The 23,212-nt window shown below is 41.5% G+C and overlaps 2 protein-coding genes across 14 annotated transcripts in view; one reads left to right on the plus strand and one right to left on the minus strand.

Annotated features, from left to right (window-relative positions):
- Positions 1-23,212, minus strand: part of DENND1B (DENN domain containing 1B) — a 271,609-nt gene that overhangs the window by 168,551 nt on the left and 79,846 nt on the right. For 11 of the 13 annotated variants that reach the window (XM_060396762.1, XM_042229295.1, XM_042229292.1 and 8 more), the window contains exon 3: positions 19,132-19,175. The exons of the other annotated variants lie outside the window; for them this stretch is intronic. In XM_060396762.1, the coding sequence (XP_060252745.1) occupies positions 19,132-19,175 (44 nt within the window). The remainder of the gene's footprint in view (positions 1-19,131; positions 19,176-23,212) is intronic. 13 annotated transcript variants of the gene reach the window in all.
- On the plus strand, positions 6,351-6,846 carry LOC114117259 (small ribosomal subunit protein eS25). Its single transcript, XM_027975995.2, has one exon. The coding sequence runs from the start codon at positions 6,398-6,400 to the stop codon at positions 6,773-6,775; it is 378 nt and encodes a 125-aa protein (XP_027831796.1). The 5' UTR covers positions 6,351-6,397; the 3' UTR covers positions 6,776-6,846.

Below are 23,212 nucleotides of genomic sequence, written 5' to 3' on the forward strand. Positions count from 1 at the left end.
AAAATTTTAACAGGAGAAAAAATAAGAACGCAGGTAAAATAAAAACATGATCGCATCTGACCTTGAGCTTTCTCATTCTGCATCTACAAAAGAAACGAATCTTGCCTTTATGAAGAAAGAACGAAAGGCAAAATGATGATGATCCTGGATTTACTTTTAAGCCACCTTCCCACAAGCTTGCCACCTATGTTTCAATATGATTCTGTGTTTTTTTTGACACAAGAATGTACAAAAAATGTATACAGTGTTATCTACAAAGCAAATTATAAGAAATGATTTATATTTTAGGGTTATTGAGATATATAACTGATAAAATGGAATACGAAACAAACAATACAGTCATGAGATGATTATAACCACCATTTCCCTGTGTTTAGGATTTAATTTCATTAAAAAGTTAAAAAAATCAATCTGTCTCAGAAATATGTATCCATATACAAGGTACATATTCATGGGGTAGTGAAATAAAACTTAACTATCACACATAAAAAACTGGCTTAAAACAATTCATTTTATTTTTCCCATTTGGAAAAACAATCAGTTCAGTTCAGTTCAGTCGCTCAGTCGTGTCCGACTCTTTGTGACCCCCATGAATCGCAGCATGCCAGGCTTCCCTGTCCATCACCAACTCTCGGAGTTCATAGTTGGTACAAAATGCAATTAAATATTTTCCTCTGTGCCTGATATAATTGACTGGCAGTTTGAAACGACAGAATCAAATCCAAACAAGCAAAAAAAAAAGTCCAACTTTTAAAAATATCTGTAATTATTTAAATATTTATTTTGAAAGTATTTAGATTTAGTAAATTATTTCCAAATAATTTCAATTTTATGACCGATGCAAGGAGCAAAGTCATAAAACATCCAGTTATCAATTTCCCTCAATTTCAAGTCATGAAACACTTTACTTATTCTGATCAAATCCCCTTACAGTTATCAAAAGAAATACTTTTTTGAAATGACAGACATGTAAAAAATCTCTCTTAATAAAGAACAGGCACTCTTCCTAAAACACACAGACCAAGCAGTGCATATTGTTGAACATGAAAAGAAAATTGTATATGGTGCTGAGTATATTTGGTTAGGAATCAGCTAACTAGCTAGTTACCTACAACTACAAGAGACTTAGGAAGATGCAGCTGCAGGGTAAGATTTAAACTGTTCTGTCATCACGGTGGAATAGTTTCCTATGACTTTTCAGTCAATTAAATTCAAAGTGTTCACTCAGAATTATAATTCAAAGTGTTTCCAGTTTGAATTCTACCAAGTTTTCTTAATTAGGCTCTCCCAAGATTTGCTTAATTAGTGGTATTTATTATCGTAATTAAAATTAATTATACAGTATGTGCACGTTTCTCGATGCATTTCCAATGCAGCTTGCTTATCACCTAGCATGGGAGCACATGTCAATATATATAGATTCTTAATTTTTTTTTAACCTTCAATAAGACAGAGAAGGAGAAGGAACACATGAGTCAGGTACTCGTCGTGAACAAACAGTGGCGGGCCTACTAAACCCTTCCTCTGGGCCACATCTTTTCCCTCGCAGCTTGATGAATCCCCATTTTATTCATCGAAAACACCAGTCTGAAATCCTTCTAAATTTAATATCCCACACCCTCGAACAGCTATTCTGCTTAATAGATGATCTTGCTCCCATCTTTCTAAGAAGGTTAAAATAATCTATAATGAGTTTATTCAACTTTCTTTGATTTATTCACCTAGTCATTCAGAATACCTTTCGCTAAGTCACTTCAGATGTGTCCGACTCTGTGTCACCCCACAGATGGCAGCCCACCAGGCTCCCCCCTCCCTGGGATTTTCCAGGCAAGAGTACTAGAGTGGGGTGCCATTGCCTTCTCCAAGAATACCTTTATTCAAACCTTATTATGTATGAGCTTGCTAGATGTAGTAATTGAAGTATAAGGAGTTTCTGCCCCTTCTTCCTTCAAGAAACACCAATTACGGAGTAGGAGAGACAGACAGACTCAAAGGAGAGAGAGGGGAAAAGAATGAATGAAAATGTAACTGTAAAATATAAACACAAGAGGCCACAGAGAAGTCCAGACAACCCACCCCTGCTATCGGCATTCCTCCTTTCTGCTCATCCTAAACAGGCGGGCACACCCCACCGCGGCCACGGCACACTTGGGGCTCTGACGCCCCCTAACAGCCCGTTCTGTACTCCAACACACGCGACACACTGTGATTAACTAACGTGTCTCCCCGACTGGACTAGGAGGTCCTTCTGAGCTGGCAACTTCTTAGACTTATCTTTATTTATCTCATACCAGGAAAAAATAAGACACAGTGTGTGTCCAGGCAGTGTTTGCCATCTTGCCATCTCTGCTTAGTCTCGCTATAGAAATTAGTTCTAGCTGCTATCTTCGATCTCTCTTTTTCAGGTGGCTTCTGGCTATCCTATTTATAGAAACATGGTCTTCCCTCCTCAAGCCTTTTAATCCTAGAAAATAAAAGTACACTGAATCCTGCCACCAGCAGCAAAATCAGTCTAAACTCACTACACTTCTCCTTCCTCGCTAACCACTCCCCTCCTCCGCTTGTGTAAATGTGCGACGTCTTCCCTCCCAGGACTTCCACGTTTCACTGGCAGTAATTCTCATGACACGTATTACACCTGGGTTTCTGTTGCAACATGCATGCTAAGTCACTTCAGTCACGTCCGAGTCTTTGTGACTCCATGGACTGTGTGGCCCACCAGGCTCCTCTGACCATGGGATGGCAAGACTACAGGAGTGGGTTTCCATTTCCTCCTCGAAGAGATCTTCCCCACCCAGAGATCGAACCTGTGTTCCTCCATGACAGGCAGATTGTTTACCCGCAGAGCCGTCGAGGAAGCCCATGTGAATACAAGTTATGCAGGTGTGCGTGCTAAGTCTCTTCAGCCATGTCCGGCTCTTTGCGACTCCGTGAACTGTAGCTCACCAGGCTCCTCTGTCCAGGGGATTCTCTAGGCAAGAATACTGGAGTGCGTTGCCACGCCCTCCTCCAGGGGAGCTTCCTGACTCAGGGATTTTACCCTAGCCTCTTACATCTCCTGCACTGGCAGGCCGGCTCCTTACCACTAGCACCACTTGGCAAGCCCCCTGTTGCAATCGTATGTAGAAGCAAATACCGTAAAAACCAACCAGTAACCTGCATCCCCCACTTAACAGAGGAGAGAATGGCACTTCAAGGAGCAAAAGTGATTTCCTTCAAGGCATACATTCAAAGCAGAAACACAGTATTATCTCACTTTTGATTCCCAAACCCTTCTTCCTCCCCACGAATAGGACTTCTGGAAGGCAAGGACCACATGTCTTTCTGTTTACAGCCCATGTTGCCAGACCGGTGCCTTGCCAAAAAAAAAGTATCAGTAATTTTAACGCAGCTTTAAGTACATGCTAACTGCTTAGGTTAAGTAAACTTGTTCAATATTTGGCAAAATGTTCACCTCTGATATCATAAAAGTAACAACCAAAACACAACTAAAAGGCCTCGTAAAATAAAGCATCACTTTTAACAGTATGTCTTTCAGTCTCTTACACGTCTATATTATCTGTTCACTATGGAAAATATACCTAAAATTATCACCAAAATTTCTCATGTCTATGAATCTACATGCATATAATCCAGAAAAGTCTTTTCTTTAATTGAGTTAGTATTCACCTCTGGAGAATACCTCTGGAAAGTGTCAATGAACTAGATTATAAAGTCTCATAATTTAAACTCCCAAATATGGATGTTTATAGCAGCTTTATTCACAACTGCCAAAACTTGGCAGCAATTAAAATGTCCTTCTGTGGGTAAATGGATAAACTGTGGTACTTCCAGACAATGGAATATTTTTCAGCACTAAAAAGAAAGAAGCTTCCGAGCTATAAAAAGACATGGAAAAGCCTTCAATGTGTATTACTGAGTCAAAGGGGCCAATACGAGAAGATTATATACTCTTGTGATTTCAACTATGATATTCTGGAAAAGGCAATAACTATAGAGACAATAATAAAAGCTATGATTTTTCCAGTAGGCATGTACGGATATGAGAGTTGGACCATAGGGCACACTGAGCACTAAAGAATTGATGCTTCCAAACTGTGCTGCTGAAGAAGATTCTTGAGAGTCCCTTGAACAGCAAGAAGATCAAACCAGTCAATCCTAAAGGAAATCAACCCTGAATATTCATTGAAAAGACTGATGCTGAAGCTCCAATACTTTGGCCACCTGATGCAGAGTCAACTCACTGGAAAAGACCCTGGTGCTGGGAAAGACTGATAAAAGGAGAAAGGGGTAGCAGAGGATTAGATGCTTAGATAGCATCACCCACTCAATGGACACAAATCTGAGCAAACTCTGGGAGACAGAGAAGGACAGAGGAGCCTGGAGTACAGCAGTTCATGGGGTTGCAAAGGGTCAGACACGACGTAGTGACTGATGGAGATAAATGCAGACTGTAAGACGATGAGTGGCTGCCAGGGCTGGGAATGGCAGGGTGAAATAGCCAGGCAGAGCACAGAGAATTTTTAGGACACTGAAAATACCCATATGTTGTTATAATGATGGCTGTGTCATGACACATCTGTCTAAACCCGTAGATGGTACAATAGCAAGAGTGAACCTTAAGGTAAACTGTGGATTCTGGAACATTATGTGTCAGTGTGGGTTCATTCTTGGTAAATAACGCACCATCTGGTAAAGACACTGATAAAGCCAGAGGCTGTGCAAACGCGGCTGCAGGGGGTAAACGAGAAATCACTGCACCTTTCTCTTCATTTTGCTGTGAACCTTAACTGTTCTAGAAGATAGAGTCCTTTACAAAAATGTTAAATAAATTAAAGCAACTCTACTCTGACTGGCTTATAGACAGAAATGTGCATAAACTGATTATTCCTCAAAGTCCTATAAAATAAGGAAATTGAACGTCTAATACTTCAAATGTGCCAGACGTCCAGAAAATTTATAGTGAATTCAGATTCACATAATTAAGGAAAATCCTCAGCAAACATCTAGTTTCATCATTTTACTTTAGTAAATATAGCTGCGACTTCTGACTTCTGAATGTTAATTAAAACAAAAGCACACATCCATTCTATCTCAGTTTGCTTTTCCCAAATGTACACAGGCTTACTGACTACATTAGCTAACATGGCATACTGCTTAAGGTTATAAAAGATGTAAATATTCAACCAAATTGTATCATTATTCTGGCAAGCTTTATTTCAATAGTAACCACAGTTTGTAATATATACGCTGAAACAATTTCAAAACTCTTGAGGTAACCAAAACATTAAACTGATATTGAGTTAGTTAATAAATACTCATTATACTATACATTGTATTAAAGGGGCTTCCCAGGTGACTCAGTAGTAAAGAATCCACCTGTCGATACAGGAGTTGCACAAGACGAGGGCTGGATCCCTGGGTCGGGAAGACCCCCTGGATGAGGAAATGGCAACCCACTCCAGTATTCTTGCCTGGAGAATTTCATGGACAGAGGAGCCTGGGGGGCTATAGTCCATGGGGTTGCAAGGAGTCAGACACGACTGACCGTGCACAAAAATAATGTATTAAAACCCTAGATAACTTCTGAAATACCAAAAACACTGATCGCTAAGCATATTCAAGCCTATATACTTCTCATTTCTGTGTGCTGTAAAAAGGCTACCCCTTGGGTCTTGTTAATGAACATGTTCACTTTGGCCACTACACAGCGAGGTGGGAGGGAGGCGTGTGGCTACAGAAAGGGGTACCATGGGACCGAGTCTGGCGGTCCGTTAGGGTGCTGGTGCAGGACACCAGGTGCTCAGTTATCCACGCCCCCTCTGCCGAGTGCTTTCTTTCTCATTTTCTGCAAAACAGAAGTTACTTGTCCAGGTTAAAAGTTATAATCAATATGAGTGGTTAAGACTACACAATGAGCAATAGTGTCAGATAAGTACAACCGTGGATATGTTTTTGTTTTCAAATAATAGTTTTATCCTAAACAGCGACTCTTGGGCTTTTTAAATTGTTTACCTCTATATTCTTGGGACTTAATGAGGACTATGATGAGCTAGTGTTTACGTGATAACTGCTGAAATGTAATATATTAGAAATTAAAACGAGTAAATTTTTAAAAGACATGTGGATTCATTTGATGACAGCAATCATGGATCCACTGCATGTTAACACACATAACACAAATGTGATGGTTATAAAGACGATAATGAAATTAGTTTGACCTTGCAGACCTCTGAGATGTGTCTTTTACGTATCAGTTTGTTCCTGAACAGGACAGAGCGCAATGAATAAACCTTAAAATGCTTGGTAATTCCTGACTCTGGAAGGAAGCTATGAAAATTGTTAAAGTTGATCTTAGCGAGGCGGCAGTGGTTGCAGCTGCTCTCCGGGCTTCGCTATGCCGCCCAAGGACGACAAGAAGAAGAAAGATGCCGGAAAGTCGGCCAAGAAAGACAAAGATCCAGTGAACAAATCTGGGGGCAAGGCCAAAAAGAAGAAGTGGTCCAAAGGCAAAGTTCGGGACAAGCTCAATAACCTAGTCTTGTTTGACAAAGCAACATATGACAAACTCTGTAAAGAAGTTCCCAACTATAAGCTTATAACTCCAGCTGTGGTCTCTGAGAGACTGAAGATTCGTGGTTCCCTGGCCAGAGCAGCCCTTCAGGAACTCCTTAGTAAAGGACTTATTAAACTGGTTTCAAAGCACAGAGCTCAAGTGATTTACACCAGAAACACCAAGGGTGGAGATGCCCCAGCTGCTGGTGAAGATGCATGAACAGGTCCCACCAGCTGTACATTTTGAAAAATAAAACTTTATTAAATCAAAAAAAAAAAAAAAAAAGAAAATTGTTAAAGTTCCCTCAGTTTTGATGGGCTTGCTCCCTGGATTACTGATTCACCCTCTGCCTACACCAGGAAAGGTTCCTCTTAGCTCCATGTGCGTCTGGGACAGTCAAAACTCTGGGTCTCTGCAGAATAATTCTCTGTGCTTGATACAGACTTTATTAAGTCTTCTGTTATTCAAGAGTAGGGAGGAGGGTCACAAAAGTTCCTCACTTATGAAAGAGGAACATCCAATCCGTATTCAATATACACATTCAACATGTTACTGCCTGTATTTACTTTTAAATATTTTATCATCACTTTGATTAAACAGATAATCAAATGCTTGCTTCTTAGGCACCTCTGAACCCATCATAGTCAAATATCCAAATCTTTTAACAACTTTTTAAATTTTGCCTTCCCAAACTCAGATTCTGAATACAGAAAATAATTAAAAACCTGCAAGATCTATTCTATAACTAAAACTATCTGGAGGATTTCCTTGAAGCTCCCTGCAAATCACAAGGATGTATACTCTTATAAAATGAGATGCTAGAAGTAATTTGGCTTGTTTGATATATTATTATCATAAGGGTGGCTTAATAGAATTATTATTATACAAAAAGCTGGCCAATCAGAAGAGACCCTTAGCCTGCTCTAGGTTAAATCTGTACATGTAAATGTTATGAGTATGAAATATCTCAGAAAGCACATGCTTTATGGGAAGTTTCTAGAGACATGCCAACACACTTGCTCTCCGGAATATGTTTTACTCTCCAGGAAAACAAGGGTCAAATCTCTTATGAAATAGTTTTGCTGAGTTCTCCTACACTCACCAGACTCCCAGCAGTGCTTTGCCTGGTGATACGAGGCAACAATAACGAAATATTACGAGATCTAGTTTCAGTTGTTATTTACAATGTTCACCTGGACATAAGCTTCCTTCTCTATTTTAAATCCCTTGACTCATCTAAACCAGTGGTTCCCAGCTAGATAGGCACCTAACTTAACCTTGAAGTTGTATAAAAATGTGTTTGTCTGAGCCCTCCTCTGGATTCACTGAGTCTCTTTACTTGATACTCTGAGTATACTCTTGCTATATTATGCCTCAGGATTATTGCATGTTACATTCTCAAGATCTTTCCTCTATAAAAATTCTGTTCACCCATTTTCATGAATCAGACATAACTTGAACTGGCTTCTCAGAAAACAGGCTTACACATTGCTCTTATACACATTCTGTCTAAAACTTTTTTTTTTTTGAATGGTTTTATTACCTTCATTTTCATCCAATAGAAACAAGCAAATTTCCTGTTCCATGTTTTACTTTTACGATGAACCCTCAACAGGCATTTCACACTTGAGCATAATCATTAATAAATTAATCTCAGCCCACTAAGTCTCTATCGTCCACAGATGGTTTACTCTTGTTTCTGATACCCTGAAGACTGTCAGAAGCTATAGAATTTGTCTTTAACAAAGGTCAGTCTCGGAGCTTAGTGGAAGTGGTCATCTCAGGTTCCTCCAACCACTGCCACTTCAAAGAACAGATTCATGGGTGCAGGTTTTTGAACTGACAACGCTCAGGCCATTCCACTGGACTGAATCAGGATCGCCAAGGCTCTTTTTAGTCAGGAAGCAGAAAGTAAAGTTTCATGAACCTGCTGTGTCAATGTCTAGCAGAACAATAATTTACTGCACTGCACTGAATAAACTAATGCAGGAAATTTCACTGTGTGAAATATGTTTGATGCTGTTGCAAAATGTTCTATTTTCTGGACATTTATATGGAAGCCCTTGCCTCCTTCCTAAGTTGTCTGTAACCCACAACCATTCCGTAAACTCTGCTTCTGTGAACAGAAATATAATTTTTAAATTACATCTAGTTCTCATTGATTCCTTCCCTCCCTCAGAAACTCTTACCAGGCCTCTTTAATTTTCATGGCAATACTGTTATCTGCACAAGTTTAATAAAAATGTCACTCATTTCACCCAGGATACAACTGGAAACACTGACTATACAACCAAGGCCACACTTGAAGTACCTATTTGAGAAAATGACTGCTTAACCAGCCACGCCAAAGCGCTCTGAAGGAATAAAGGTTAACTATACGTATGGAGGGGCTTCCCTGGTGGCTCAGATGGTAAAGCATCTGTCTACAATGTAGGAGACCCAGGTTTGATCCCTGGGTTGGGAAGATGATCTCCCTGGAGAAGGAAATGGCAATCCACTCCAGTACTATTGCCTGGAAAATCCCATGGACAGAGGAGCCTGAAAGGCTACAGTTCATGGGGTTGCAAAGAGTCAGACACGACTGAGTGACTTCACTCACTCATACGTATGGAGGGGCTTCCCTGGTGGCTCAGATGGTAAAGCGTCTGCCTGCAATGCAGGAGCATGGGTGCATCCTCAGTCGTGTCCGACTCTTGGGGACCCCATGGACTTTATAGCCCGCCAGGCACCTCTGTCCACAGAATTTTCCAGGCAAAGATATTGAAATGGGTGCCATTTCCCACTCCAGGGGGATCTTCCCAACCCAGGGATCAAGCCCACGTCTCTTGTGTCTCCTGCACTGGCAGGCAGATTCTTTACCACTGCACCCCCTGGGAAGCCCAGGGTTCAATCCCTGGGTCGGAAAGATCCCCTGGAGGAGGGCATGGCAACCCACTCCAGTATTCTTGCCTGGAGAATCCCACGAACAAAGGAATCTAGCGGGCTACAGTCTGTGGGGTCCCTAAGAGTGGGACACGACTGAGTGACTTTCACTTTCACTGTTTATGGTTATACCCTTTTAATACTAGTCTCAGAAACCTCTGGCCTAATGGAGTAAACAGAAGGTAGGGAGGTAACAGATCTAGTGAGTGTCACGGGAAACACAAAATGCTGGGGGAACTCAGAGGAGGCGCATCCAATCCAGGCCGGTGACACAGAGGGCTCCCTGGAGGATATGACCTCTGAGCTGAGGCCAGAAACACAGGCGAGGGGAGAGCCAGCAGGAGATCGGCATCTCAGGCCGAAGGACTCCTGTGTTCAAGGAGAGAATGGAGGTGGATGGCTGGGGTTAATGCATAAGGGGAACGAATGTTTGCTATGAAATGCAGACCACTGCCTTATTAGGTAAAGGGGGAGGGAGACAGAGCAAGAAGAGGCTTCAGATGGAAACAGAGGCCCTGAGCAAGATCTAGATCCTGCTAAGAGGGCTGGACTTCACCTTGAAGGTGTTAGTGGGGAGAACCAGGTTTAACCAGCCTTCAGGTCAGCAGGCTCTGCAGTCGCACAGCCTTAGGATGATGACTCTGCTATTTCCTAGCTGTGTGACTCCTGCCATACCAGTTTTGCTTTCTCATCTGTAAAGTGGGAGTTACCATAGCCCCTCAGGCTCACAGGGTATTACGAGGACAGGTAAAGCAGTTAGAAAACTGCCCAGCACACTGTAAGGCCCAATGACAGTATACTGTCAGAGCCAGGGATAGAATAGGACAATCAAATAGTTACCTCAGAAATCCCATTAGGGGACTGCAGATAGAGAGGAACTTTAGGGGACTTTGGGGGACCCCTGAAAGTTTATGATCACTCAAGAAAGCAGGTTTGCTTAACCACAAAACCAAGCAAGCTAACTTAAAACCATGACACAGAAGCATCAGAAAAGCTTCGAAACAATAAAACAATGGTGGCGAGAGACCCACATCCTGCCCAGTGAGTTTAGTAAGCAATGACCCCTAGGACGTGCTTTCTGCACACATAAAAAATAATTTATGGAAAGGTGACATTTCAAAGGAGAATATATTAAACAGGGACAAAAACAGAGGTGAAAAGAGTTAGGAGGATGTGAATTAAGGAAAGGAACTTAGAAGTAGTTAAGACAGATTTACAAGACATAAAAGAGGCGCAAGCAATAGGCTTTGATGACACACTGATTAGAGCAGCTGAGAGGGGGAAACATAGGTCAAAAATCAATACAGAAAGTCCTCGGCTGGGGAAAGAGGCTTCAGTGGGAGCTCCCACTGGGATGAGACACCTAAGAACAAGTCCTCCACACCAGGCAGCGTGGTAAACACACTGACGCCCAAATGACGGTGGGCGTGCTCAGTCGTGTCCCACTCTTTGTGACCCTGTGGACTGTGGCCGCCAGGCTCCTCTGTCCACAGGATTTCCCCAGGCGAGAATGCTGGGGTGGACGGCCAGTTCCTCCTCCAGGGGATCCTCTGACCCCGGGATGGAACCCACGTCTGCTGTGCCTCTCACACTGCAGGCGGATCCGTTATCACTGGGCCACGGGAAAGGCAGAGATGACTGGGACACGCCCAGGAAGAATGCGTCAGTGCCCCACAGTGGATAAGACATCCAAGCTGCATTGTAAAGGAAGCACTTAAGAGAAATGGGAAAAGCCATCTGAAACGTGAGAAACAGCCCAGAATCAAAGGCCAAACAGGGAGCCAAGTACTGCAAGAGGGAGGAGTTACAGGTGAGTCAGAAATATGGCCTGGGGCCAGCTCCTCAAAACGCTACTTTTCCTATCTAAAAGTTACACAGATACACCCAGGGATGTCTATGTGTCGGCCGTCACTAAAAGATTACGGCGCCGTGGTCTTAGACTTCTGCTGGGAGCCGTCCTGAAAGCATCTCTCGTGTTACTGTCGGGACGCAATATCTGCCTCCACAAAACGTGTCTCTTTGGCAGGAGGATTTATTGGGGCTGATTATTTAAGAAACTGAGACTGAGGAAGTGGGTCTTGCTCCCTCCCCCATAACCGCCTAAAGGGATTTAGACAGAGGGCCTGTTCCCAGAATAGAACCATCACCAGAGATCTCTGTGAACACGGGCCAGGTGCAGGGGTGCGGTGGGGGGGTGGGAACTAGCCTAGAGACCAGAGTCATGCTGTGTCCCCGGCTCTCTGGAGGCCCAGCAAACATCTGTGCACCAGACACCTGCTTTTCCATCTCCACAAGAATTGCTTTTCTCCCTCCAAGTTCACAGACCACTACCCCAAACATCCTCTCCTATCTTTAACTGAACATGGTACTTGAGGAGAAGCCTTCAGCTCTTCTGGCAAGTTCCTAGTTTCCCTGGGTCTCGCCCACATGTTGTTGTTTAGTTGCTAAGTCATGTCCCACTCTTTTGCGACCCCCTGGACTAAAGACTGCCAGGCTCCTCTGTCCATGGGATTCTCCAGGCAAGAATACTGGAGTGGGGTGCCCGTTCTCCTGCAGGGGACCTTCAGGCGGGTTCTTTACCACTGAGCCACCAGGGCAGCCCCGCTCCCAGGTGGACATGTTATTAGACTTTTGTTTGCTTGTCTCCTATTCATCTGTTTGATGTCAGTTTAATTCTAAGACCAATCGAAGAGCCTAGAAGGGCAGAGGAAAAATTTCTTCCTACTTAACACTATAAATCTTCCTGAAGGTCTATAAAGCAGCAAAATTCTCAACCTAGTTATCAAACCATAAAAACAGCATTCTACATAAAGCAGTTCTATCTGGTCCTCATCATAAATCAATAAACATTCATGGCCTTCAGTTCAGTTCAGTCACTCAGTCATGTCCGACTCTTTGCAACACGATGAATTGCAGCACGCCAGGCCTCCCTGTCCATCACCATCTTCCGGAGATCACAGAGACTCACGTCCATCGAGTCCGTGATGCCATCCAGCCATCTCATCCTCTGCCGTCCCCTTCTCCTCCTGCCCCCAATCCCTCCCAGCATCAGAGTCTTTTCCAATGAGTCAACCCTTCGCATCAGGCAGCCAAAGTACTGTAGCTTCAGCTTTAGCATCATTCCTTCCAAAGAAATCCCAGGGTTGATCTCCTTCAGAATGGACTGGTTGGATCTCCTTGCAGTCCAAGGGACTCTCAAGAGTCTTCTCCAACACCACAGTTCAAAAGCATCAATTCTTCGGCACTCAGCCTTCTTCACAGTCCAACTCTCACATCCATACACGACCACAGGAAAAATCATAGCCTTGACTAGACAGACCTTAGTCGGTAAAGTAATGTCTCTGCTTTTGAATATACTATCTAGGTTGGTAACAACTTTTCTTCCAAGGAGTAAGCATCTTTTAATTTCATGGCTGCAGTCACCATCTGCAGTGATTCTGGAGACCCCCAAAATAAAGTCTGACACTGTTTCCACTGTTTCCCCATCTATTTCCCATGAAGTGATGGGACCGGATGCCATGATCTTCATTTTCTGAATGTTGCGCTTTAAGTCAACTTTTTCACTCTCCTCTTTCACTTTCATCAAGAGGCTTTTAGCTCCTCTTCACTTTCTGCCATAAGGGTGGTGTCATCTGCATATCTGAGGTTATTGATATTTCTCCCGGCAATCTTGATTCCAGCTTGTGTTTCTTCCAGCCCAGTGTTTCTTATGATGTACTCTGCATAGAAGTTAAATAAGCAGGGTGACAATATACAGCCTTGACGTACTCCTTTTCCTATTTGGAACCAGTCTGTTGTTCCATGTCCAGTTCTAACTGTTGCTTCCTGACCTGCATACAGATTTCTCAAGAGGCAGGTCAGGTGGTCTGTATTCCCATCTCTTTCAGAATTTTCCACAGTTTATTGTGATCCACACAGTCAAAGGCTTTGGCATAGTCAATAAAGCAGAAATAGATGTTTTCTGGAACTCTCTTGCTTTTTTGATGATCCAGCGGATGTTGGCAATTTGATCTCTGGTTCCTCTGCCTTTTCTAAAACCAGCTTGAACATCAGGGAGTTCACAGTTCACGTATTGCTGAAGCCTGGCTTGGAGAATTTTGAGCATTACTTTACTAGCATGTGAGATGAGTGCAATTGTGCGGTAGTTGGAGCATTCTTTTGCATTGCCTTTTTTTGGAATTGGAATGAAAACTGACCTTTTCCAGTCCTGTGGCCACTGCTGAGTTTTCCAAATTTGCTGGCATATTGAGTGCAGCTCTTTCACAGCATCATCTTTCAGGATTTGAAACAGCTCAACTGGAATTCCATCACCTCCACTAGCTTTGTTCGTAGTGATGCTTTCTAAGGCCCACTTGACTTCACATTCCAAGATGTCTGGCTCTAGATTAGTGATCACATCATCATGATTATCTGGGTCGTGAAGATCTTTTTTGTACAGCTCTTCCGTGTATTCTTGCCACCTCTTCTTAATATCTTCTGCTTCTGTTAGGTCCAGACCATTTCTGTCCTTTATCGAGCCCATCTTTGCTCGATAATATTCCCTTGGTATCTCTCATTTTCTTAAAGAGATCTCTAGTCTTTCCCATTCTGTTGTTTTCCTCTATTGCTTTGCATTGATTGCTAAAGAAGGCTTTCTTATCTCTTCTTGCTATTCTTTGGAACTCTGCATTCAGATGCTTATATATAAGCATATATATATATGAATATATATATAAGTCATGGCCCTACAATATCATAATAATAAAACTGCTGGCTCCCCTTCATGGAGTGTTCCCCATGTGCCCGGCACTATGCTTCACAGACTCCATTCTTATCCTCATTTTGTCAGATTAGTAGAATCAGCCCTATTTGCAAATGAGGAATTTAAGAGAGATAAAAACTCTTGCCAAAAGCAACACTTCATACAATCTGTAAGTACAAAGCCATGTCTCAGACACAGACCTGAGTCCAGCATGTGTGAGATTTGATTTCTGACCATTCTCTAAAGATATATTTCGCCCACAAAGACTGAGTCCTCTTACTTAAGAAATACAGACCAACCATGGCCTTACGAGGCCAACGGAACACGAAACCAGCAGAGATATAGAAACGTGAGCCATGAAAATGTCAAGCAGAAAGTACGGGCGAAAAGTCAAGTACTGTGAATAATAGCATCAAGCTATTACGTGTAAATGTGAACAACGGGACTATAAGAGCAATGGAGAGCTCAGCTCGACAGCAGCGAAGAGAGACAAAATTACTCATTTCATCCAGAAGCGGCGAAGGTCTCCGGAATGTAACAGGAGACGCTGCTATCGCCTGTGGCAGGGAGGGCAGCATTTCCTCTGCATCCATCTTCTCAGCCACGGTCCTCGGTGCATTTGCAAGACATAAAACTAACACTGACTAAATCTGTCTGTAAATCCTCTAATTCATTCACACCTTTTCATCTCCTACAGGTGCACAACTCCATCTTCCCCGAATCCCCAGAGTCTCCTCCACTTGCATGGAAGATAAGTCAACATTCCTTCAAGTGCCAAAATGCAACTCCGCCTCTCATTTCTCTTCCCTATCCCATGCAGCCCAGAACACCTCTGCGTGCAGGCTCCCCACTTCACGCCTGCAAAAACTTAATCAACAGGAGCCTGAACGAAAGAGAGTGGGGTGGCCAGAAGGGGGAGCTCTCAGGCCCTAACAGAGCCCAACAGGAAGAAGACCGGCTCGCTTCCCTCCGGCAAGGCAAGGGCTCCGTCAAGGGAAAGCCACAGACTCTTGGTCTCCTCGGCCCTTCCCACTTCCTGTCTCTCTTCTATAAAAGACTTCTTCTTTGCCTGCCCTGTGGGACTTGCACGGAGCTCAAGCTGCAGACCTCAAGATGCAACTCTCTGCGGATCCCAAAGAAGCCCACCGTTGCTGGCAGTCGATTTACTTCAGGGTCAACACGTTTTTCCTCTTTTTCATCCCTAACATAACCAACTCTTTCAGATCCTAGTTACTCCTCAGCTAGTCTCCTGCAAAATCACTTACTTCCTTGCTTCCAGTTTCTCCCTCGACCAATCCATACTGAAATCTTTTCCAAATTAATGTTCCTAACATACTTGTTTTGTTATATCACACTCTCCTTAAGTTCGTTGGAAGGACCATCTCTTTAGCAAGGCCTTTAATTGTTGCCGAGACTCAGCCCGATTTATGTTTGTAGTTTCATCTCCCGCTCTCCTTACACAAAATTCTCCAATGTGGGAAAAAAAAAAAAAAAAACCTAAAATCAAATCAATTACAACTCCCGAAGTGTGATTTGGGTTGTCCCATTGGTTCTTCTATTGCCAAAAGAAGGAAACCAAATCAAAATTGGTTTATTTTCCATATAATAAACAAATGCCTATGATGGATCAAGAGCTCCATGAAGTGGAACCAAAGGAGTAAATGAATCGCTATTACTTCTGTGGATTAAAAAACACTGCTCTCCAATTATAAAGATACTGGGGGATAGGGGACTTTATATACTAAATTTTTTTTTAAGAGCTAAAATAAGCACGTAAGGCTTGGGTCAGCATTCCAAGCAGAAATAATAACATACGTTACACGTTCATGGCACGTGCTTCTGAGTTAGACAAGCCTGCCCTCAAGTCTTAGCTCTGCCTCTTTTCAGCAGTGTGTTATCAGGTCCGTTTCTTACTTAAGTCTCAGTTTCAGGACTGATACTATCTCCTAACAGTACTGGAAGGATGAAGACAGAATCAATTATGCATATAAGCACCCAGCACAGCGCCTAGTACACAGTAAGAGCTAAACAGAGAGCTTTTTACAAAAGAATTATCCTTACTGAAGCATCTCAGATCCACTGTAAAGGCTGTTTAGGAAGAAGCAGACAATTCATAAACGAAACCAGGAAAAGATAAAAACAACGAGAAATACAGAGTACTGCGTGCTGTGCTAAGTCGCTTCTGTCATGTCTGACTCTTTGTGACCCCCACAGACTGCAGCCCACCAGGCTCCTCTAGCCATGGGATTCTCCAGGCAAGAATACTGGAGCGGGTTGCCTTGCCCTCCTCCAGGGGATCTTCCTGACTCAGGGATCAAAACCATGTCTCTTACATCTCCCGCATTGCTGGGCAGGTTCTTTACCACTAGCACTATGGGTCATCTGTAGTATTCAGAATATTCGCCAAAAAGCATATAACAAAACTATTCTTCATAGCCTGTGGCTGGATTCCCACATGAAGTGTGGTTTCTTTAGATAGAAAGTGAAGTAGTTAAACAAAATACTACCTAAAGTTCCTTCCACAAAGTCTACAGGAATTGCTACGCCCTGAAATCCTGGGGGTTACGAATGCTCATCCACTTTACATGGTCAAATGCTTCTGTGTTTCACCAAGTATGTGAGGGCTTATTAATGTTCCCCTGACCTCACAAATGTGGGAACCAAAGCAACAGCTAAGACATTCCTATCACCAGTTTATCAGTCACAAAAAGGAACAACAACAGTCTGTCTCACTGGAAAATTCACTGCAGCTGAACTCCACAAGCACGCCATCACTTAGGCGAACCCAAAGTGAGGAGCCTCCAGACGCCCTAGGGATTCTCAGGGGCAGGTTTAAGAGTTAGAAATTACAAGGAAATAAAGAATCTGGACGGGGGGTGAGACCACAGAGAACGAGAAAGAGCAAGAGAGAGACAGAATTTTACAACAGTAAAATGAGTCAGCAAGGCTCTAACCTAACTTCCCATCGTGGTGGTTTAGTCACTGTCCTGTCTGATTCTTGCGACCCCATGGACAACAGCCCGCCAGGCTCCTCTGTCCATGGGATTCTCCAGGCAAGAACACTGGAGTGGGTTGCCATTTCCTTCTCCAGGAGATCTTCCCCACCCAGGAATCGAACCCAGGTCTCCTGCATAGCTGAGACAAACATAGACAGAAAGCAGAGACATTATTTTGCCAACAAAGGTCCATCTAGTCAAAGCTATGGTTTCTCCAGTAGTCATGTATGGATGTGAGAGTTGGACCATGAAGAAAGCTGAATGCCAAAGAATTGATGCTTTTGAACTGTGGTGTTGGAGAAGACTCTTGAGAGTCCCTTGGGCTGCAAGGAAATCAAACCAGTCAACCCTAAAGGAAATCAGTCCTGGATAGTCATTGGAAGGACTGATGCTGAAGCTGAAACTCCAATACTTTCGGCACCTGATGTGAAGAACTGACTCACTGGAAAGGACCCTGTTGCTGGGAAAGACTGAAGGCAGGAGGAGAAGGGGAAGACAGAGGATGAAATGGTTGGATGGCATCACTGACTCGATGGACATGAGTTTGAGCAAGCTCCAGGAGTTGGTGATGGACAGGGAAGCCTGGCGTGCTGCAGTCCATGGGGTCACAAAGAGTTGGACATGACTGAGCAACTGAACTGAACTCCTGCATTAAGGGCAGATCTGAGGGAAGTAACTTCCCATTACAGAGGAACAAAGCCAATGAAGCCTCATATGCACAAATCCCATCTTCACTGTATGGACTTGCACACCTAGAATGCTCGTAAGTCTATTCTTTCTCCAAAAGGCTAAAGACAAATTAAAAGCACATACTCTCTTATTACGTGAAACAACAGTCAATCTAACTAATACTTAACATGCTCAATGAACTCACTCTTTCAGTGACATTTCCTAATCTTAGATACTGATTTTCACATGTTATAAATTATTCTTCCACATCAAAATCACATGTCTGCAAATTTCTGAATGAACTGCTTTAAAATGAATACTTTTATCAGCTTTCATTTTTGTAAATTATATCTGTGAGCTTAACTTATGCTTAAGCTTGTAGTTTTACAATTTTCACAGTGACAAAATTGTTTCACCCCATTTCTTTGCAGACAAAAGAAAAAAAAAAAAAAAGGAACCTGCTCATCAGATTTCCAGAAACAGTAGTATTTTGTGTAAAAATTTAAATGTGTATGGTTACCCATATAATTCACTTCAAAATTATAAATCCATAATATAAACTATAAGGATTTTTAAATTTACACACATCATGTCGAAATAATTCACAGTTTTGGTCACACTAAATACTTAAGGAACTAGAGAAGATTACACTTAAAATACAAATACAGTAAATTCATTTTGAAGTCTCCTGTTTTCTTTTAAGAAAATAAAGCTACAAATAAGAATTATTTTAAAATAAGGAAATAATGCCAGTTCAACTTATATATATTAATGATCCCAATATTACTGTAACAAGGAAAGAACTGCTCTCTTAGTTACAGCAGTTACTACTTCTTACTGTCTTACTTACAGAGCTAAGAAAGAGCTAAGTAGCAGCCTTCTGTTTTACTGACAGAAGGGTATTCCTCAAAGAACCGCACCATCAGGTCTTTCTGATGGGGAAATGCCTAAGTGTTTATAAATATATTTTCCACAGATACATTAAAAGAGTGTAAAAACACACGGAAACTGTGAACATTCACTTCCTATTAGCTTCAAGACGGGCCTCTTCATCACCTCGCTGGCAACTTCCAAACATTTTCCAGATACTCTCCATACCTGGCTTTTTATTCTCAGAGCCGACCAAGAGAAAATACTTATAGTGATTCACATGCAGCAATAGCTTCAGTACCAGTAGTAGCAGTAACAGCAGTAATCATCATCAATATTCAATTTTAAATGCTTTTTAAAAATGATGTGGTTCCAACCTGGTCTGCAAAGTCCTCTGGGAACTTCCACAGCACCTCCGGATCTGTAAACAATAGACAGAGGGCATTACCCGGAGAAGACAACACAGCCACGGCAACGGTCTAGTTCAGATACTCTAAAATCGTCAGAGCTGCCTTTTAAAAGTGATTAAAATGTTTTTCTTTAAATATTTACAATCAATGAGATTCGAAATTAAATAGTTTTGATAGTTTAAGGGTTTTAATGACCTTTAGAACAGGAATAATAAAATGAATAATTTGTTCAAACTGTTACAAATCAAAAGCAACTCATTTTTGATTTATACACCTTGGACATTAAGATTCTAAAATATAAATTTTCAGATTTAACTCCACTTAATATACTGGTTTTAATTTGAAAAACATATAAATGTGGTAAATATGTAATTAAATATATTACAGCCGACAGAAACTAGATCAAAATACATCACCTTAAGTTTCCACTTAAAATCCTAAATAGACATTTTCCCAAGGAGGACATGCCAACAGACAGATGAAAAGGTGCTCAACATCGTGAATCAGAGAAATGCAAACTAAAACCACAGTGAGATATCACCTCACACCCGTCAGAACAGCCATCATCAAAAAGAACAAAAAGAACAAATGCTGCCGAGGATGCGGAGAAATGGGAACTGCCCTCCACTACCGACAGGAATGTAAAGCGGCCTGGCCACTGCGGAAAGCAGAACGAAGATTCCTCAGAAAACTGAAAGCAGAGCTACCAAGGATCTCGCAATTCCACTCCTGGGTATACATCCCAAAAAAAGGCCAAAAACACCAATTTGAAAAGATACATGAACCCCAGTGTTCACAGGAGGACTATTTACAATTGCCAGGATACGGAAGCGACCTAACTGTCCATCAACAGATGAGTGGGTGAATAAGATGCGGTGTGTATGTGTACACACAGACACAATGTAATACTACTCGGCCAGAAAAAAGAAGGAAATTTTGCAATCGGCAGCAACACGGGTGGCCTTGGAGGGTGTTATGCTGAGTAAAATAAGTCAGAGAAAGACAAATACTGTATGATATCACTTACATGCGGACTCTAAAAAATGAAACTAATGAATGGAACAGAAAAGAAACAGGCTCACAGTGTACAGAACACAGGAGCGGCTGCCGGGGGAGAGGCAAACGGGAGGGGCAAGACAGAGGTGTGGCGTTAAGAGACACAAAATGTTACGTCCAAAATAAACAAGCTGGAAGGACATACCATACAACATGGGAAATATAGCCAGTTGTTTTGCAGTAACTATAAATGGAATGCAGTAACTATTAAAAGCTGTGACTCACTATGCTGAACACCTATAACTTAAATTCACTGTATATCAACTATATATGCCTGTGTGTTAATTCTTCAGTTACGTCCAACTCTTTGCAACACCATGGACTATAGCCCTCCAGGCTCCTTCCCCAGTATATCAACTATAATTCAATTTTTTTAAAATGAAAAATAAAGAAAAATAAATAAAATAAAATCTCAATAAAAATGTATAAATAGTTTGTTTTATACCAAGTTTCACTTTTGAAAGCCCATATAGGCAACTGTATAAGTCAGTTTTTAAAATAATGGATAAGTTGGTAGGCATACATCATCAAGCTTATTTAAAATACAATTGACATTTTGGGACATTTTAGAGATACTTTTCTACTATATCCAGTTATTCATATATAAAAATGAATGTTTTATAAATATTCCCACTGGTTTTTCATTTTCATTATTTCTTAACAATATTTCTCTTCTACTTAGCATAATAAAAAGAAGCCATTTTAATGAAGACCTGGGTTCAATCCCTGGGTTGGGAAGATCCCTTGAGGAAGGAAATGGCAATCCATTCCAGGACTATTACCTGGAAAATCTCATGGACAGAGGAGCCTGGTAGGCTACAGTCCATGGGGTCACAAAGAGTCGGACACGACTGAGCAAATAATTTCATTTTCATTTCAATAAATATTTTGGCTACATATTTTTTAATTCTGTCAAAAACATAATTCTGACTACTGCAAATGTGTTTTAAAAGGATACTGTACAATGGATAATACTACTTCTGAAAAAGCCTTTAAAAGCCCAATGTAAGTAGCAATCATCACTGATACACAGGATTGGAATTCCACTCCAGGTAAAAGGCTTGTTAGATCAAAGATATCACTTGATGTACCCAGTCAGTGAAAAGTTACTGTTCAATCCCATTATTTTCACTATTCTATATTGCTTTTTTAAAAGTACAGTCCAATGATGCATAATTTTGAGTTTTTAATTCCAAAACTCGATAGATACCTGGCAACATTTTCAGCATGAACTGGCTTCTTTTGCTGTATTACTTATTAAGATCAAAAGATTTTTTTCAAATATTTGAATTTGAGAAAAGCATGCTTCCTACAATTAACCTTTTTATTTATTAAGGAATACAAAAATTACTACATTGGTTAACATAAAAATCACTTAAAAATTATCTCACATAAGAATGATGCACTACAAATTCATGGAGCTAATATTAAATGATTGCGCCTTCATGTAAAACAAAATGTATACTTTTTAGATGATTACGATACATTAGTGTCAGTTGCTCAGTCCTGTCTGACTCTTTGCAACCCCATGGACTATAGCTTGCCAGGCTCCTCAGTCTGTGAAATTCTCCAAGCAAGAACACTGGAGTCAGTTGCCATTCCCTTCTCAGGGGATCTTGCTGACAGAGGGATCGAAGCCGCATCTCTTACATTTCCTGCTTTGGCAGGCAGGTTCTTTACCACCGGCACCACCCGGGAAGCCCATGACTTGTATAGATCACCTAAAAATACTTAGATGTTAATGTCCTGGGGAAATTATTCTGGAAAACATATGTGCAAGTGTACGTTCACGTGTGTGTGTTTATGTGGCAGTTTTATCAAAACGGTAGCTATTAGGATTTGAATCTTATAAATAAGTATATGATGGATTCTTCATGAAATATTAAACAAAATTTAATATCTTGATAAATTAACACAATATATGATGGCCCTATTAAAAAGTCATCATACAGAAATGTATAATAGCCCCTTCTTATAAATAACAGAGTTAGAGAGTTTCAATGTGAGTATTTTCAATATCCCTTCTATTTCTAGTTACCACTTGATGATGGTGAAAGAGGAGAGTGAAAAAGCTGGCTTAAAACTCAACATTCAAAAAACTAAGATCATGTCATCCAGTCCCATCATTTCATGGCAAATAAAAGGGGAAATGAACCACAAGCTGGAATCAAGATTGCTGGGAGAAATATCAATAACCTCAGATACGCAGATGACACCACCTTTATGGCAGAAAGTGAAGAAGAACCAAAGAGCCTCCTGATGAAAGTGAAAGAGGAGAGTGAAAAATTTGCCTTAAAACTCAACATTCAGAAAACTAAGATCATGGCATCTGTTCCCATAACTTCATGTTAAATAGATGGGTAAACAATGGAAACAGTGAAAGATTTTATTTTCCTGGGTTCCAAAATCACTGCAGATAGTGACTGCAACCATGAAATTAAAAGACACTTGCTTCTTGGAAGAAAAGCTATGACCAACCTAGACAGCATATTAAAAAGCAGAGACATTACCAACAAAGGTCCGTCTAGTCAAAGCTATGGTTTTTCCAATAGTCATGTATGGGTGTGAGAGTTGGACTATAAAGAAAGTTGAATGTCAAAGAATGTTGCTTTTGAACAGTGGTGTTGAAGAAGACTTTTGAGAGTCCCTTGGACGCAAGGAGATTAAACCAGTCCATCCTAAAGGAAATCAGTTCTGAATATTCATTGGAAGTACTGATGCTGAAGCTAAAGCTCCAATACTTTAGCTTCAAAAGCTCCAAAAGCTTTAGCTTTAGATGTGAAGAACTGGCTAACTGGAAAAGACACTGATGCTGGGAAAGACTGAAGGCGGGAGGAGAAGGGGACCACAGAGGATGAGATGGTTGGATGGCATCAATGACTCAATGGACATGAGTTTGAGTAAGCTCCGGGAGTTGACGATGGACAGGGAAGCCTGGCGTGCTGCAGTCCATGGGGTTGCAAAGAATCGGACATGACTGAGCAACTAAACT

The sequence above is a fragment of the Ovis aries genome, chromosome 12 (genome assembly GCF_016772045.2).
Source record: "Ovis aries strain OAR_USU_Benz2616 breed Rambouillet chromosome 12, ARS-UI_Ramb_v3.0, whole genome shotgun sequence".
Taxonomy (NCBI): domain Eukaryota; kingdom Metazoa; phylum Chordata; class Mammalia; order Artiodactyla; family Bovidae; genus Ovis; species Ovis aries.

What these genes read in the sequence shown, in the direction of transcription:
- LOC114117259 (XM_027975995.2), top strand. Translation starts at nt 6,398, where the DNA reads ATGCCGCCCAAGGACGACAAGAAGAAGAAAGATGCCGGAAAGTCGGCC.